Here is a 19,378-nt window from a genome sequence, read left to right as displayed (position 1 = left end):
ACTGTATATATACTGTATACAGAGGTGAGGAGGCTGCAGACTGTATATACTGTATACAGAGGTGAGGAGGCTGCAGACTGTGTATATACTGTATACAGAGGTGAGGAGGCTGCAGACTGTGTATATACTGTATACAGAGGTGAGGAGGCTGCAGACTGTGTATACTGTATACAGAGGTGAGGAGGCTGCAGACTGTGTATACTGTATACAGAGGTGAGGAGGCTGCAGACTGTGTATACTGTATACAGAGGTGAGGAGGCTGCAGACTGTATATACTGTATACATAGGTGAGGAGGCTGCAGACTGTATATACTGTATACAGAGGTGAGGAGGCTGCAGACTGTATATACTGTATACAGAGGTGAGGAGGCTGCAGACTGTATATACTGTATACAGAGGTGAGGAGGCTGCAGACTGTGTATATACTGTATACAGAGGTGAGGAGGCTGCAGACTGTGTATATACTGTATACAGAGGTGAGGAGGCTGCAGACTGTGTATATACTGTATACAGAGGTGAGGAGGCTGCAGACTGTGTATATACTGTATACAGAGGTGAGGAGGCTGCAGACTGTGTATATACTGTATACAGAGGTGAGGAGGCTGCAGACTGTGTATATACTGTATACAGAGGTGAGGAGGCTGCAGACTCTGTGTATATACTGTATACAGAGGTGAGGAGGCTGCAGACTGTGTATATACTGTATACAGAGGTGAGGAGGCTGCAGACTGTGTATATACTGTATACAGACTGAGGAGGCTGCAGACTGTGTATATACTGTATACAGAGGTGAGGAGGCTGCAGACTGTATATACTGTATACAGAGGTGAGGAGGCTGCAGACTGTATATACTGTATACAGAGGTGAGGAGGCTGCAGACTGTATATACTGTATACAGAGGTGAGGAGGCTGCAGACTGTGTATACTGTATACAGAGGTGAGGAGGCTGCAGACTGTGTATACTGTATACAGAGGTGAGGAGGCTGCAGACTGTGTATACTGTATACAGAGGTGAGGAGGCTGCAGACTGTATATACTGTATACATAGGTGAGGAGGCTGCAGACTGTATATACTGTATACAGAGGTGAGGAGGCTGCAGACTGTATATACTGTATACAGAGGTGAGGAGGCTGCAGACTCTGTGTATATACTGTATACAGAGGTGAGGAGGCTGCAGACTGTGTATACTGTATACAGAGGTGAGGAGGCTGCAGACTGTATATACTGTATACAGAGGTGAGGAGGCTGCAGACTGTGTATATACTGTATACAGAGGTGAGGAGGCTGCAGACTGTGTATATACTGTATACAGAGGTGAGGAGGCTGCAGACTGAGGAGGCTGCAGACTGTATATACTGTATACAGAGGTGAGGAGGCTGCAGACTGTATATACTGTATACAGAGGTGAGGAGGCTGCAGACTGTGTATATACTGTATACAGAGGTGAGGAGGCTGCAGACTGTGTATATACTGTATACAGAGGTGAGGAGGCTGCAGACTGTGTATATACTGTATACAGAGGTGAGGAGGCTGCAGACTGTGTATATACTGTATACAGAGGTGAGGAGGCTGCAGACTGTGTATACTGTATACAGAGGTGAGGAGGCTGCAGACTGTGTATATACTGTATACAGAGGTGAGGAGGCTGCAGACTGTGTATATACTGTATACAGAGGTGAGGAGGCTGCAGACTGTGTATATACTGTATACAGAGGTGAGGTGGCTGCAGACTGTGTATATACTGTATACAGAGGTGAGGAGGCTGCAGACTGTGTATATACTGTATACAGAGGTGAGGAGGCTGCAGACTGTGTATATACTGTATACAGAGGTGAGGAGGCTGCAGACTCTGTGTATATACTGTATACAGAGGTGAGGAGGCTGCAGACTGTGTATATACTGTATACAGAGGTGAGGAGGCTGCAGACTGTGTATATACTGTATACAGAGGTGAGGAGACTGCAGACTGTGTATATACTGTATACAGAGGTGAGGAGGCTGCAGACTGTGTATATACTGTATACAGAGGTGAGGAGACTGCAGACTGTGTATATACTGTATACAGAGGTGAGGAGGCTGCAGACTGTGTATATACTGTATACAGAGGTGAGGAGACTGCACAGTATCACTTCTGTGTTATCTTCCCTATGGTAAACATTCCTGGCAGGACAATTATAAATGTCTGGTCTGTAGATGGAACAAAGGTTAGGTAGCCCCTGGGGCTCTGTTGTGGGGAGGGGGCGCACTAGGGTTATGTTACAAGTCATGGGTGATAAAAACAAAACTTCTCAACTTTTAACCCCTTCCCACTGCATTCATTTCTTGTTTTTGCATTTTCTCCTCTCCGCCTTCCTAAAGCCACAATTTTTAAAGTTTTTTCCCACTCACAGAGCCAGACGAGGGCTCACATTTTGGGGGACAAGCTGCAGTCTGCAGCGGTAGTATCTAATATTCAGTACAATGTTCCGGGAAGCTGGAGAGAAGTTTAGAATGAGGTGGAATTAGAATTTTTTTTTTTTTAATTTACGCCATTTTCTTATTGGTTTTGTTTTTTGGGGGTTCGTTTGGCAGCAAAATTATGTTATTATTATTCTGTGGGTCGGTACAATTTACAAAATCCAAAAATTTGGAAAATAAAACAATATAATTTGGGTAGTGGATGATTACTTAGAACCCCTTCAGTCAATGACTACGTACTTTTGTATCTGCGCCCCCCAAAAAAAATTAACTTTCTCTTTCAATAAAGCAGATAAATAAACATGGAATACAGTGTGATCCAAAAATTCTGGTGCAAGATATATCAGCATGTCCAAAGCTATGGACTCCGCCGTTCCTGTGATGCGTCGTCTCAGGTCGTTCAGATCCTCTTGTTGGGGGTGCAGATACCCCGAGTCCCGGATGATGCACTATACCGAGTTTTTGGCACCTGCATTTCCAACACCAGTCACCCTGATTTACTTCCTAGGCTCGAATCTTGTGCACTGTATTTTCTGAAATCTTTGGGCGGCCCAGACTTTACCATGACATGAACACCCAGTGCTCTAGATTTGCATCACCCAGTGCGAAATGCCGTTTCTATCCTGAGCACATTGACCAAATGTATTGTGAAAGTTCCCCTGTACTGTCACAACAGACCCTGTTCTTGCAAATTTTAACATGTCACACGGCGCAAGCACAAACCACATTTGGCTCTTGGAAAATGAAAACAGTGCGGCGATTGGTTATTGTGGGCTGCAATTGGTTGGTATGGGCAATAAGCCATTTTTGTTTCGTTTCCTAGTCACTGACCATTTAACTCCTTATCTTACTGTAACTACAGTTTGCCACTTTTGCCCTGTCCTTTTGGAATCGCCCGGAATATATATATATATATATATATATATATATATATATATATATAATCACCCAGGGTGCTCCATTTGGATTACGACATCCTTGACATCTTGAGGAGTGATGGTGGGTTCTCAAGCATGCTAGAGTAAGAGTACGTGACTCCCGAAAGACACACATGGCATAACAATGTGATGTCACGCTCCTCCTCCAGTAACTACTGCGCCTACTCACCTTCTGTTGGTGCCATTACAACACACACCATATTATTTTGGCGGAGCAGGCTGGGTCTGGTGTTTAGCTCTGATCACAGGCGTTTAACCACTCAGATGCTGTAGTCAGAGTTAACTGCGGCATCTGAGTGGTCACTTTCACGCATGGTCACAAACAGCTTTCCCACAATGAGATTGCAGGAGCCATTCTGTTAGCATAGCAGCTGGAAGCCTTCTGAAGTCTCCTAGGTCTGCCATGGTCATATAACTAGCGTTGCCTGAAACCATTGACTGCAATATAGAAGTATTGCAGTCTACGTACAAGTGATCTAACCATTGCAGGCTCTAGCCCCCCGAAAAAATGTCTGAAATATAAAAATTCCCAAAAATAAAAAACAATATCCAAACGTCCCGGATGAAGCAGTACAGCCCCAGGTTTCAGGTCTTGTCCTGCTATCCAGGTTGGCAAGGGGGATGCCCCGAGTGTATAATTTGGTGGAATGGGGACTGTTTACTGTGGAGGCATCTGGTGGAGGACTGTATACCGTGGAGGCAACTGAAATGGTGGCTGTATACTGTGGAGGCAACTGGAGAGGAGACTGTATACTATGGGGGCAGCGGGAGGGTGACATTATAATGTTGGGGCAAATGGAGGGGGCATTATAATGTGAGGGCAAGTGGCGGGGGCATTATAATGTGAGGGCGTACCATGTCGGGGCTAATATAGGGGACTTATACTGATTGGGGGCACCAATGACATTGCTAGGAATGGGTGGAGCTATAGTGGAAGTGGGTGGGGCTTATAATATGTAAATTTGCCACCCTGTGCGTAACACCCCGCACACTCTGTCCCTCTGTTAGTCCTTTGAAATTTGGGAGGTATACCTGAAAGGGTTAAGACTAGATCATCAATATTACATTCCAGAATCATCCTTTAACCCTTGTGACCCTGCTGCTGTGACTTGTAGTCCTCACACTGCCTACAGGCCACTGAGCTGCCGCTATACTACATACATGACCCCACAAGCCACTGAGCTGCCGCTATACTACATACATGACCCCACAAGCCACTGAGCTGCCGCTATACTACATACATGACCCCACAAGCCACTGAGCTGCCGCTATACTACATACATGACCCCACAAGCCACTGAGCTGCCGCTATACTACATACATGACCCCACAGGCCACTGAGCAGCCCCTATACTACATACATGACCCCACAGGCCACTGAGCAGCCGCTATACTACATACATGACCCCACAAGCCACTGAGCAGCCCCTATACTACATACATGACCGCACAGGCCACTGAGCTGCCCCTATACTACATACATGACCCCACAAGCCACTGAGCTGCCCCTATACTACATACATGACCCCACAGGCCACTGAGCTGCCCCTATACTACATACATGACCCCACAAGCCACTGAGCTGCCACTATACTACATACATGACCCCACAGGCCACTGAGCTGCCCCTATACTACATACATGACCCCACAAGCCACTGAGCTGCCACTATACTACATACATGACCCCACAGGCCACTGAGCTGCCGCTATACTACATACATGACCCCACAGGCCACTGAGCAGCCGCTATACTACATACATGACCCCACAGGCCACTGAGCAGCCGCTATACTACATACATGACCCCACAAGCCACTGAGCAGCCCCTATACTACATACATGACCCCACAGGCCACTGAGCAGCCGCTATACTACATACATGACCCCACAGGCCACTGAGCAGCCGCTATACTACATACATGACCCCACAGGCCACTGAGCTGCCCCTATACTACATACATGACCCCACAAGCCACTGAGCTGCCGCTATACTACATACATGACCCCACAGGCCACTGAGCTGCCGCTATACTACATACATGACCCCACAGGCCACTGAGCAGCCGCTATACTACATACATGACCCCACAGGCCACTGAGCAGCCGCTATACTACATACATGACCCCACAGGCCACTGAGCAGCCCCTATACTACATACATGACCCCACAGGCCACTGAGCAGCCGCTATACTACATACATGACCCCACAGGCCACTGAGCAGCCGCTATACTACATACATGACCCCACAGGCCACTGAGCTGCCCCTATACTACATACATGACCCCACAGGCCACTGAGCAGCCGCTATACTACATACATGACCCCACAAGCCACTGAGCTGCCGCTATACTACATACATGACCCCACAGGCCACTGAGCTGCCGCTATACTACATACATGACCCCACAAGCCACTGAGCTGCCGCTATACTACATACATGACCCCACAGGCCACTGAGCTGCCGCTATACTACATACATGACCCCACAGGCCACTGAGCTGCCCCTATACTACATACATGACCCCACAGGCCACTGAGCTGCCACTATACTACATACATGACCCCACAAGCCACTGAGCTGCCGCTATACTACATACATGACCCCACAGGCCACTGAGCTGCCGCTATACTACATACATGACCCCACAGGCCACTGAGCTGCCCCTATACTACATACATGACCCCACAAGCCACTGAGCTGCCACTATACTACATACATGACCCCACAAGCCACTGAGCAGCCGCTATACTACATACATGACCCCACAAGCCACTGAGCTGCCGCTATACTACATACATGACCCCACAGGCCACTGAGCAGCCGCTATACTACATACATGACCCCACAAGCCACTGAGCTGCCGCTATACTACATACATGAGCCCACAGGCCACTGAGCTGCCCCTATACTACATACATGAGCCCAGTGTATAAGCTGTGTATCCCCCTGTAGGTAATATCACCACATTACACCCCTATCACTGGGTGACATTGTTGCCATAGAAACTGAACCTCCCTAGCGCAGAAGCGTCGCGGGGGTGACGTCACCGCGTTCTGTTGCAGCTCCGCCCCCAGCGTGCGAGGCGACGTTACGTACCGCCCCTCATCCTTTATCGCCATCTTGATTACCTCGTGTTGGAGCGGAGTTGTACGGTAGAGGTGAGCGCGGCTCCGGGGCTCGGGTGTGCCGGTCACTGGCACCGGGGACTGGTGTGGGGAATGTCCTGCGTGTTGTGTGCGTGTGAGGGGATTGTCGCAGTGCTTAGTGTGCGGACACAGGGGGGCAGCAGGGAGGAGAGGCCGGGGAGGGCCTGCACGGGGGCAGCTTGTACTGGCTCCTACTGCTGTGAAGGGGCAGACGCTGGGCCTGGTCGGGAGGGCTTGTAATGGTCGCCTCTGACTGTCGCTGTAGCGGGTGACGATGTCCTAGGGCTGTGTGCATGGGGATGTCGCCTGAGCTCGGTCGCACCGTCAGACACAAGACACTAAGTATATGGCTCCACTAGAGCAGGTGATCTGATCCCAGGCGCAGCGTCCTGCAGTGAGGGGCTCAGTCACCTGATTTAGAGGGGCTGTCCAGTTTGTACAATGACCTTTCCTCAGATTAGGTTATTAGTAAGAGATCAGCGGTGGTCTGACCCCCAGGACCCCCTCCGATCAGCCGTGTGATGGGGCTGCGGTGCTTGTGTTTGCGCCCTGACCCCTCCTCTATTGATTTCTCACTAGGGTCACACCTGCCTTCAGCTTTCCATTCTTCACATCCACTTGGGGACTAAGATGCCATATAATATATAGTTAGACCTAGATTAGGGAACAACCCGGAGTGTTAACACTCACTTGCTAAGCAAATCTATGCGGACACAAGGCCTGCTAAATCAGCGGGCGTCCATGGACCCCATAGAGGCCAGGTTCACACTAGCATTTGGATTTCCAATCTTTGGTCCATTTGGGGATCTGAAAAACAGAAATCTAATCCTCTTGGAGCACCTGGAACGCGCTGACCCCATAGACTATAGTGGGGGCCGACAGGTTTTTCCACCCCAAAAAAATCTAGAGTGAAAAGTTCTACTTTGGGGACAGAGTTTGCATGCTGGTGTGGGTCTGGCCTCAGTCTGATGGGATCCATTGGGTTTACATAATAACAAAAAAAAAAAAAAAATCAAAACAGATTTTCGATGCACCCTGCGACAGTCTCTGCTGCACATGTGCACCCCGCCTTAGGCTTGCTTTACCAGGGGGAACAACAGAAGGAAAGATAAATGTGGCATGTGCGCATATATATATATATATATATATATATATATATATATATATATATAAAAAAAAAAAAAAAGATTTGAGTCTGCAATTACATTACACAACATGGAAATGGTGAGGGGCACACGTCACTTCCATGAGTGCCTTATAGCCCATTTATAAAGCTGATCGGTGGAGTTCCCTGTTGTTGGGCCCCTACTGATCACTTATGGACAGACTTTCCTGATGAGCAGTCGCCTCTGTGACATGTCTGTTTTAGTAAACTCTTAAATTCCCCATAAACTGACAGTTCTGCAGCATCTTTGCCTATAGCTGTAGCACCGTTCCTCTTGTAGTTCCTTCTGGAAATGATGAATAAATGTAACTGGGTGCGAAGGGCCACATTGCCTAAAATGGGGTTCATCGGGTTACTACTAAAACATACAAGGGAGGTGAGTGGTTCGCTTTAAGACATTGGGTGTGCATGTCATACATGTCTTCCCACGTCTCTGCCAGGAATGGAGGACGGGATTGTTGGGCCAGTGATGAGACCTCTCCTTAGTTGTGTTATAGGATTTCTCCCTGTCGCACATTGCCATATGGCGGTGGCTGTGCCTATACTGCCATCTCTTGCTCAGCATGTGCTCGCTGTATCTGTGGTTGGTCCATGATGCATCTATTTCGGGTGTCGGTGTGGACTCGTATTACTCATAGGTGCGTTTTAGGATATGTCCAGTCCTCCTATGTTGTGATCGGCGCTCAGACTTTGGATGCAGCTGGTGAATCTTTGTGCTTGTGCATGCCAAGGTTTTGTTCAGGTCTACATCATTTTTCTCTTCGGTTATAGAATTTATGGGAAGTATCTTTAATATGACAGGCGCACGGGGATCCCACTGGACTCCATTGTGTATAACAGAGTCTGTCGGGGTCACAGATTCTCTATACAGCGGGGGCCATTGTAGAAATGCTGCATTTTGTGTTGAAACTTTTGCTGTGTTTTTTTTTAACTATTGCCAGGAGCGGCTCCGAAAGGAATTGGGAAATATCTAGGAAGCTCTTCTACTTCTCCCCTGATACTAAAGCCACTCCTGGCTCAAAAAACTGCAGCAAAATCTGCAACAAAAAAAATATGCTTTCTACTTGATGTGCCATAAAGCGGTTTGTTATGCAAGGGGAGTATTCACACGCTGCAGATTAGGTGCCAAAATAAGTCCCTGTGCTTGCGGCAGTAATAACCCAGCGCTGATCAATGGGACTAAACTGTAGTTGTCGAAATTGGAGACCAATTTGCCGCTTGTGAACTCGCCCTTAAGCTAGAGTTGCACTGCTGACTGTCAGGATTGTGTTATCTGATCCGTGGCCTGCAGTCATTTTAGAGCCGTCGTAGCCATTAGACAACGGTCTCTGAACATGGGACAGAGGGACAGTCTAATGTGTACAGGGGAAAGATTCATCAGACACGTTGGATTTCTGAATGTCTGAGTCTTTGTGTCATAGGAGGTGACCCAGTGCCAGAGGTGTGACGGCAACTTTTTCCTATTTCCGCATTGAGAGCACATGCATGCTCGGCCAAGGCAAGTGTGCATGTGTCTGTTGTAGGAATAGCGGATGGTTAATTTAGAGCCAACCTGCCCGGTGCATTTGGGACACTTAGACTACACGTTACTGTCTCGGATATGCCGGTGTTATGTCTCTTCAGACACCACTCTGATGGCCCTGGTACATGTGCGGTCAGGACATAATACATGTCGGCTTCACTGCACGGGTGTTTAATGATTCTCAAGGGAACTTATTTGGGACACTAAACCATCAGTCTTTAAGGGTCTCCTGGTGGCTTAGTGTCCCACTGCCTCCTCTCCCGTGTTCACTAATATCACCTATACCATGGGGACCAGCAGCCCCTATAGTCCTTATAATACAAGTGAACGGGGGAGGGGTGAAATTAGGACCCACTCGGGTGTTGGCTTCAATCACATGAACCCGGCCAGAAGCCTGAGGGACTGAAGCAAAAGAGCCTTAGAAGAAGTGAGCTGTACAAAGTTCCTAGAGAGCCCCTCGCAGTCTGTGACCGCTATTGTAGCCACATAAAACAATATTGTGCTTGTGTACTTCTGTATATACCTATGTAGACCAGTAGCTATATACTATTGCTGTGTCCTTTTATCCTGCCTTGGGAGGGTGTTGTGTGTTTGTTAATGATTACATGACTATATAGATATGGCGCCGATCCTCCCCCAGTGATAGCCGTGACCACCGCATGACCCGGACTACTGCAGAATGCTGATATGACACTTCCATTTTTATCTGCCCCCCCAGCAGAGGCTCCAGCAGCTTTACTGCCCCCGGCCACCTGCTATTGTATCTGCAGCTTGTAACCTCTCTGTAGTGCCGAATTATTACCTGATGTCTCTTAAGGGCTAGTGTTTTGAGTCTGGGTGTAATGAATCCTCCCTGGATATCCCCCCCAGTGTCTTGTATCTGCTCCTCATTAAAGTCTAAGTGGGGTTGTCTAGGGTCAGCTGAGCCGGGAGATTAAGTTCATAGAAATAAGTAGTCGTTTCGGGAATTTGTTCCGTGTGTGTGTGTATAATATATATATATATATATATATATATATATATATATATATATATATATATATTCTTTATGTAGATTGTGAGCCCCATATAGGGATCACAGTGTACATTGTAGAATGGGAGGAAACCCACGTAAACACGGGGAGAATATACAAACTCCTTGCAGATGTTGTTCCTGGTGGGATTCGAACCCAGAACACCAGTGCTGCAAGGCTGCAGTGCTAACCACTGAGCCACCGTGTTGTCCCTGTTCCTCCCTTATAATTGTTATATAAATTCCTCCCCCGATAAAATTCTTCTGGAGAGTCTTTCTGTATAAATATGTTGTTCCAATCCTCTTATTCCTCCTGGAAATGTTTGTATAAATCAACAACTGGGTGTTACCCTTCCCTGTGTCAAAGGGGTGTGTCCCTACAGTCATCAGACATCGATCTCTGTGATGTAAGGGGTCGCGGTCTCCAGACCATATTCGGATTGGAAAATGTCATTTGTAGTCTGGATTTTCTGGACTGTATTTCCCTCTGTACATATGGCCGGGCACAGCACAGTGGGTTGTGAAGTCCTTGACAGATACTGTATGTGCATAACCAACTCTGTTTTCATCGGCCCAGCAATGAGTGTCCTAGCCCCTAGGCCGGTGTCCTGGCATCTTTGTCACCAGCTGTCACTATCTGTCATCAATGTGGCTGGTCACTGATCGTTTTGGGCTGTGGCACATCCCTGATGGTTCTAACTTTCATGGACTTGCAATCAATTCCAAAGCCGACCTTACACCTTAGGGCCCGGGCACGCACACTCATTTTTGCATAACACGCGTTAAGAATACACGTGTAAAAATCAGACTCCCATTGACTTCAATGATATTTTTACACGTGTATTATGCAAAAATGAGCGTGCGTTTACTCCGTGTGCCCGGGCCCTTAGATGAAGGTGGGTCGGCCCTGTTATGTGTCACTGATGACTCGCTGAAGCAGATCCCCGGTAGTCTGACACCGGTTTCTTATGAGCATGTGAATTTATAATTTATAGGTGGAGTGTTTTATGGCGTTGTTGGTTTAGTACATGACTGACTTCGTGTTTGTTTTTTTTTCATTTCAGATCCACTATGAATCAAGAAAAACTAGCAAAGCTTCAGGCTCAGGTCCGGATAGGTGGTAAGGTTAGTATTCCTATATGATGTTTCTGGGATTTGTGCCACTGTGCTCTGATCGTGCTGCAAATACTGAGGTGCATTATAGGGGACGTTACACTGAGGACCATCACACCTCTAATCCAGTAGATGCACCATTCCCTTGGTAAAAAAAACGAAAAACGGAAGTGCTATGTGGGTGTGCCAGAACCTAAAGTCTTCAAACCTTAATACAGAGTCCCTGAGGTCCTGGCACGCCCCTATTGCACTTGAGCCTCACTTGCATATTTGCAAGGGAATGGTGCATGCACTGGACTGTCTAAAGATAAGATGGTGCCGAGCATGCACCTACAATGCACCGTGGCTGGTTTGCTTTCCAGTTTCCTGGTGACGACTCCCTTTAAGCCGTGCATGCGTATTAGACAGCTGTCTGCCTTCTCTCTCACACAGACAGCTGAGCACGCATGGCTTATTTTAGTACGTGGAGAAGGGAATTTTTTTTTTCCTTGGCAGAAAAAAAGGAAAGGGTTTTGTACCTCCCTGTCCAGAATTGGGGGCTGAGGCCGCACATTGTGGAAAAGCTGCAATATTTTTTTGCAGATGTTTTGCTGTGGTTTTTGGATTTAGCAGAAGGGAAAAGAATATTTCTCATTCCTTTTAAAGCTTCTCTTGGCTTTTGCTTAAAAAAACCCGGCATCAGCACAAAAATGTTGCTTTTACACTTGCACCACACTGTGGAAAAGTTCCTAGATTATTTGTGTATATAGATAGATATTATATTATAGCTTGGCTAGTATTTGCTTCAATAGTAGCAGTGTTGTAGTAACACTGCCTGACCACTATGCAGTGTATGGCGCCATGTACTTCCAGCTCTGTGCACTCACTGCATTTGTCCCCAGCAGTCAGCTGATTGGTGCAGGGGACAAGTGTGTGTGTGTGTGTGTGTGTGTGTGTGTGGGAGGGGGGGGGGGGGGGCATTGATCAAATATTGATTGCTTGTCCCAATGAGAAGTGGGGGAAGGAAAAAACAGCTCAGAATACCCCTTTAGGTTGGGGCCCACGGGACGGAAGCACCACGATCTGCCTGCACTGGAAACGCCGCAGGAAAAACCGCGGTGTTTTATGGTAAGGGCAAAGTGGATATCTTCCAGCGACTCATTGCAGTCAAATCTGCAGTGTGGACATGCTGCAATTTCCAAAACTAGCGCGGTTTTGGAAATTGCAGCATGTCAATTATACCTACGGAATCACCGGTGGTTTCCCCATAGGTATAATTTTATTTTTATTTTTTAAATTTAGATTGTGAGCCCCATATAGGGATGTGTTACTTTTTTTTTTTTTTTTTGTTTGTAGAATGGGAGGAAATCCATGCAAACACGGGGAGAACATACAAACTCCTTGCAGGTGGTGTTCCTGGCGGAATTCGAACCCAGGACTCCAGCGTTGCAAGGCTGCAGTGCCAACCACTGAGCCACCGTGCTGCCCCCCATAGGTTTAATTGTAACAGAAAGTCTGCGGAACAAAACTCTGCAAACTTTCTGTCTAAAGCGCTGCAGGAAGAACCGCGGTGTGATCCCGCAGCGCTTTTTCGTGGGGCCTTAGCCATAATGAATACAGGGGTACAGGGTGGGCTGCTGGCAGGTGTTGTTCACCCCAGTGTGGATTTGTATGGTAAACATTCAGTTTTGACTTCCTGCTGTAAAGAGTCAACGACATATTACTTTAAAAGCAAGAAAGCAATGCAGGACTTGGATTTTGAGGGCAGGCCAACATTCCTGATCTATGGGGTCAGTTTTCTGGGATCGCAGATGATCAACACAATGAAAGCCCCCAGTGCCTGGATTAATATGGACACAGCGGCTCCCCACTGATGTTTACGTCCTGTACATGAAGCAATCACTGATGATGGCACCCCAGGGAGACGGGCATCAGCGAGTGCCGCCCATCTCTACTGCAAAGATACAAGGTTTGTTCTTGTAACTCGCTGAGGATCTTACTCTCTATTTTGCTTCCCTCCAGGGAACAGCCCGCAGAAAGAAGAAGGTTGTACATAGAACAGCAACAGCAGATGACAAGAAACTTCAGAGCTCACTCAAGAAGCTGGCAGTAAACAATATTGCTGGTATTGAGGAGGTAAGTGTCCGTGAGTTGCAGAAATCATTCCGTTGTGTTCCTTCACTTGCTTGTCAATGGGCTTCCTGCAACCCTGCTCATGCCCTACAGGAAACGTCTGGGCAGCAAAAAAAAAAAAGTCAGCGTCCTACTTATTACCACAGATTCCTCACAAGCGGCTTTGGGTGTGACACAGGTTGTGCTGCCTGCGTTGCAAGTAATAAAAATGAATGCATGTCGTGGCCTGCAAAACCCTGTGACCCTGACGCAATCCTAGGAAACTTAGAGCTGATAGGTTTCTTAAGATTTTCAAGTCATGGCATCTGGCGAATTGCAACACTTTCATTACGTGCAGTGAACCTAGCGCAACGTATGTCAACCTGAGCTGCTTTTAGCCCTAGCCTTTAATGGGTTTCTGGGCTTTATTTGTTGCTGTTTTTATGAAGACCTGTGAGATCACTGATCAGCTGTTTAAAGTAGTAGCTGCGCGCCCTGAGTTTTTCTTGGCAGGTCTTGTAAAATCTGTTGCATGGCTTGTTTGCTGCTCAGTCCCATTCAAGTAAATGGAGCTGAGCTGCAATACCGAGCGCAGCTACTATACAATCTATGGTGTTGTGCTTGGTAAGTAGTGAAGAGCTGCAGTTTGTACAGCTGACTGGCGGAGGGATCCAGAGTGTGGGACACCAAACTTAAACGTAAAATGTGATGGCTGTGTATGTATTATGCACAGACTAGTGCGCTATAGGGAATCATTGCAGTATATACTAGCCAATCTCGGAGCACAGGATATCTTGACCTGAGCTGTATCAGGTGATGGGCCGACAGAGGGTTTGCTGACCATATTTCAGTAGGACCTGAAGGTTTCCTAATCTTTGATTTCTTCCGCAGGTTAATATGATTAAAGACGACGGCACAGTTATCCACTTCAACAACCCCAAGGTTCAGGCTTCCCTCTCTGCCAACACATTTGCAATCACTGGCCATGCAGAAGTCAAGCAGATCACAGAAATGCTCCCAGGTATCCTAAGTCAGCTGGGGGCCGACAGCCTCACAAGTCTCCGCAAGCTAGCCGAACAGTTCCCCCGCCAGGGTAAGAGCCCAGCAATGTGTTATACAATAAATGTGCTTTTATATTTTAGGTTTCTGACGTACAAGATCTGGTTAATGCATTGAGTAAAGCGCAGTCTGGTTTGCAGGTTCTTGGCATGAAATATGTGGTATATAGGGGTTTTTTTTAGACCAAGTTGATCTATCCTTAGGATGGGTTATCAGTTAAAAATCAGCACGCGTCCAGCACCAGGGCCCCCTGCTGATCAGCCGCATGAAGAGGCTGCAGTATTTGGGTGAATGCTGAAGCATCTTCAGTACTTGCAAAGTACAGCGCTGTACAGTGGTTGTGCTTGGTATTGTAGCTCAGCCCATTCACTTGAATGGGACTGATCTGTTTTCAGACCATATGACTGATATGTTAACATGACTTAACATGACTATAGTGACTGTGCTGGCAAAATGACCACTAAAAAAAGTCGCTTCACTGGGCCCCTTCAATGCACCCTTCACTGGGCCCCTGCACACTGGAATCTTACAGTTTGTAGTTGCAGATTTCAGGGTCACTTACGGCGCTTTCCTTGACTGGAGCACGGAGTGGGCAGCGCAGTGCAGAACAAAGCTTTTTGTACCAAACCTGTGCAAAAAAAAAATTGCAGGTTTTTTTTTTATGCCCTGTACACCAGACAACTTGCATTCAAAGCATAATAAATCTGCCCCATTCACTCTTCCTTCTCAAAAGGTTGTGTGAAGTCCATGGAAAATACGATACACGTCACTCCGTTTCTGACTTATTGTGTGAATAAGCCGTTAGAGTATAGTGACATGTATGGCTGGCTGCACACTGCCCTCTTTTAGTAGATGACCTTCCCATGACCATTGTGTCCTTGCTTGCCCTGACGCTTATTTTAAGACACGACCTCCAAGGGCTTTTGCCCTGTAAATGGGGACTCTGCAGCTGTTAAGTAATGCAAACTTTTTTTTTTTTAATTGTGAAAATTAACCCTTTAAGTGCCTGTGAGCCAGAATAACTTGGCGCACCTGGTAGGTTTCTCACTCATTGTTTTGTCTCTGACTTGGTGCTAAATCCGGACAATACTGAGCGTTGGTTTATAAATAAGCAGCAGCTGCCGGGACCTCCGAGCCGCCCCCTATGGCTATCTGTGTGTGTGTGGCTGTATATGCAGAGAATGCGAGCCGGCCTCACATCACCGTCTGCACACTTCATTCCCAGGCTATGAATTAATCATGTCCTTGTTCTTGGGAGGAGACTACTTGGGTTTCTGGTTGTGCCGGTTTTCACCTCCTCGTAAGGTTTTAATAAATGGCTGACTGTGTCTCTCCTCTGTTTTATAGTATTGGACTGTAAGGCGCCCAAACCAGAGGACATAGAAGAGGAGGATGATGATGTCCCTGGTAAGTAACATGCTTGGTGGAAGTAAAGCGGAGCATCTCATGTCTCCTTACAGTTACAAGTCCATCTATCACCTAGTTATGACCATGGAAAATCGACTGTTCCTGTAAGAGCTAGTTTGTGGGGTTTTTTTGTTTTCTTTTTTATAAAAGGGTTTTTTGAATAAAATATGAATCTAGTTTTAGAACAGGTCTTCAATATATGATCAGTATCGGAGGGGAGAACGCTGCATTTCTGCACCATGGGGCGGAAACTCCGCGATCTGCCCTCAGCCGAAAAATCGCTGTGTTTTACAGTACTTCCAAAGTGGATGGGATTCACACGAATCCCCTGCCCACTTTGCAGAAAAAAATCGCAGCGCGGACATGCTGCAATTTCCAAAACCATCATGGTTTTGAAAATCTCAGCATGTGAACTCTATCTCCCGAAATGCTGGCGGCTTTCCCATAGGTATAATTGTAACAGAAAGTCCGTGGAGGAAAACTCTGAGAATTTTCTGTTGAAAGTGCTGTGGGAAGAACCGCGATACGTTCACGCCGTGGTTGTTCCTGCAGCACTTTAGCGCAGTGTTTCGGGCCATAGCCTAAGACAGTTTTAGCCTGAGACCTTACATTGCAAAAAACATAGCTTCTTGTTGTTGCAGAATTTGTGACGGTTTTATGAGCCAAAGTCAAGAATGGGCTACAAAAGGAATAGGAAATATATAGGAAGTTCTTATACTTCTTCCTTCTGCTCAGTCCACTCCTGGCTTTGGCTCAAAAAACTGCAGCAAAATCTGCAAGAAAAAAAAGCTGTGACCACAACGTAAGGCCCCATGCAGCCAAATGCTTCAGAATAGACTGGTGGAAACGAACCACTTTTTCAGGGCTTACGTTAATAAAATACATCATTAGGACAGGTCTCCAGTATGTGATCGAGAGGGTCCAAAACCTGGCAGGTTGATGAGACTGCAGTGTTTGGGTTAGCTCCTCTTTCCTAAATACTGTGCACAATACATATGACTGGGAACTGCAGCTCAGCCCCATTCCCTTGAGTGGGACTGAGCTGCTGATCTATCATGCGACGCGTACTTAAAAGACCAGATGACCAGATGTTATTTCTTTCCCCTTTGCAGAACTTGTAGAGAATTTTGATGAAGCATCGAAAAATGAAGCAAATTGAAAGACTCCACGCAAAATTTTGGAAGATAACATGGACTTGATTTTAACGAAACAAAACAAAAAAAAAATATCTTGAAAATCAGCTGTGTGGTTCCAAAGTTTCCCCATGAAACATCATGTTAATAGTACCATAATATAAATATTTTGTATTTTAACAATGCTACTGCAGCATTTTTCTTGCTGTTTATTTTGCGTTTTGCACTTTTTTCTCCCAGGACTTGTCCCCTTTTGGAGAGACTGAAAAAAAAAAATGAATTAAACGCAACGTTTTGTGTTCGCTCCGCAGTGCCATTCGCCGAGCAGGAAGCTCCAGTAACACGTTATTTCTTGTCCTCCGTCTCCTTTCAGTAGAAATAAAACACTTGTTTCAATGTTTTATTTTTTTAAAATCTTTCCCTAAAACTGGCAGCGGGCGACATGGTGCAAAATGAGGGTTTTTTTTTTTTTTGTTTGTTTTTTTTTGGGAGGGGGTTATTTTAGGGTAGGTTCACACGGAGTATTTTGGTCAGGATTTTGGGGCTGTATCCGCCTCAAACCATTGACGAAAAAGACGTCTCCTGTTGAAATCAATGGGAGCCGCTCAGGTCTTTTTTCCGGGAGCCGGAAGAAGCGCGGTGCTCATTCTTCAGGCCGAGTCGCCTGGCGATTCAGCCTGAAGAAACTCCCTCCTCCGGACTAGGCTCATTCATTGGGCCTACTCCGGAGCAGAGTGTGCGGCTGGATTCCGGTGCCGTGCACTGGCTACCCGGTTTTTGGATCGGATCAAAAAAATAAACCCATTTGAACTTACCCTTAGTTTGGCTTTGCTTTCTCCAGGATGGCACCAGTTTTGACTATGGGCTGCAATATCAGGTGTAATCCATAGACTGGCGCTGTTTCTGCAATGGCCGGGGGAGATGTTCACTTTACAACAGAAGTTTGTATTGACTTCTTTAAAGGCCCACGGCTTGTATCCTGCATTGTAAGAGGAACATGGTGGTAGGCCAAAGTATCAACTCCAACTCCTTTATTCTTGATAAATGGCTGACAGTCATGGTCAAACCAAAGCCATAAAGCCAATGAATCCTACAAAAGTAAATATGGAACAAGCTATATGTTCAGTGTATGAGTATATCTAAATTTTTTTATATGCATTTTTTTGGATGCAGAGTTGATAACCTCTGGGACCTGAAATATGGCCAAAAATAGGACCTGACCTGTCGTTAATGGTCTGTGATAACAGACGCTCATGTGAATAGCCCCCCTTCACTGACAGTGACATTAATGCTGCCATGTGATGTCTGTTTCACTGACGTGGATTTAGCCTTGCATTGTACAATGGCTGTGATTTGTATCTCTGCTCAGCCTCTGTACCTGAATGGGACTGAGCTGCAAACAGACTGGGTAACATCACAGGGCCTGTTCATAGCTCAGCTCCTTTCATGTGACGTTACATGGCCCGGGCAGCAGAACCTGCACTCGGGGTATGTCGTTGCTTCAAACAGCTGATCAGCAAAGGTACGACGACTAGCAGATCTTCAATTCTATCCTTATGAGAGGCCCTCGGTTAGTCCTGGAAAAATCCCTTTAGGCCTAGGCCCCATGTTGTGCATGCTCAGCCAGCATACCTACTACTTGTATGGGACTGCTGGTGTGGTGAGTATAATACCTGGGCTTCATTGACATGGTGCGTTTGTGCTTCCAAATAGAAGTCAGATCTATTCATGAACTCTAGTAAAAACCCTGTTCATGTTTCTACACGGATAGCTTGCATAGACTTTTTTTTTTTGCAAGGGACATGTCATTTCTGAAAGCTTTATTTTTGAGATTCCCCTACCACGTCAATGGTGATAGTCATCAGATACTTGACCTGCCATCTAGTTTTGCTAAATAAATGGTCACTAATGGTTTGATAACGTTTACATAAGTCAGTAGTACGAGCAAATGGAAGAAGAAAACAAAACTGACTTTCACTCTGAAATCTCTTCTGCATCCAGACTGGCTGGCCTGCAGCTCGCTAAGACGTCAGATTACATCTCTCCATAGAAGTGGAGGAAGAAGGGTTGTATCCAAAAATAAGTGGATAGTGATATTAAGACTTACATTTTAATATACCTGTGTGGAAAATAAATCGAACACCCTTATGGGGTTAAAAAGCACAAGTGATGCCCTGTATATGTATTGGCAGTAACACACACCAGCAGCTGTTAGTAGTGCAGGTGTCAGAACAATGGGCGCTTGTATGGTGAGGTGCCTGCAGGTTATACTGGTCTCCTAAAACCTAAACAATGCCCCCCCCCCCCATGGTGTGTTTCACTATGTACT

At 46.4% G+C, this 19,378-nt stretch overlaps 1 protein-coding gene across 2 annotated transcripts; it reads left to right on the top strand.

Moving 5' to 3' along the window:
- The first annotated feature begins 6,440 nt into the window (after positions 1-6,440).
- BTF3L4 (basic transcription factor 3 like 4) lies at positions 6,441-17,452 on the top strand. 2 transcript variants are annotated; one of them, XM_075287831.1, is made up of 6 exons: positions 6,441-6,559; positions 11,311-11,371; positions 13,361-13,474; positions 14,342-14,543; positions 15,857-15,916; positions 17,029-17,452. In XM_075287831.1, exons 2-6 carry the CDS (start codon positions 11,318-11,320, stop codon positions 17,073-17,075), a joined length of 477 nt encoding a protein of 158 aa, XP_075143932.1. In that variant the 5' UTR covers positions 6,441-6,559; positions 11,311-11,317; the 3' UTR covers positions 17,076-17,452. The 2 variants fall into 2 exon arrangements, with proteins under 2 accessions (XP_075143932.1, XP_075143931.1); XM_075287830.1 differs by lacking the exon at positions 6,441-6,559 and adding an exon at positions 9,160-9,210.
- The last annotated feature ends 1,926 nt before the right edge of the window (positions 17,453-19,378 follow it).

Source organism: Leptodactylus fuscus, chromosome 9 (assembly GCF_031893055.1).
Source record: "Leptodactylus fuscus isolate aLepFus1 chromosome 9, aLepFus1.hap2, whole genome shotgun sequence".
Taxonomy (NCBI): Eukaryota; Metazoa; Chordata; class Amphibia; order Anura; family Leptodactylidae; genus Leptodactylus; species Leptodactylus fuscus.
This window is presented reverse-complemented; position numbering and strand designations above follow the sequence as displayed.

Bases quoted from the DNA above. Each gene is read 5' to 3' on its own strand.
- BTF3L4 (XM_075287830.1), top strand. The intron at 11,372-13,360 runs GTTAGTATTCCT...GCTTCCCTCCAG, and splicing joins AGGTCCGGATAGGTGGTAAG to GGAACAGCCCGCAGAAAGAA. The intron at 15,917-17,028 runs GTAAGTAACATG...TCCCCTTTGCAG, and splicing joins GGAGGATGATGATGTCCCTG to AACTTGTAGAGAATTTTGAT.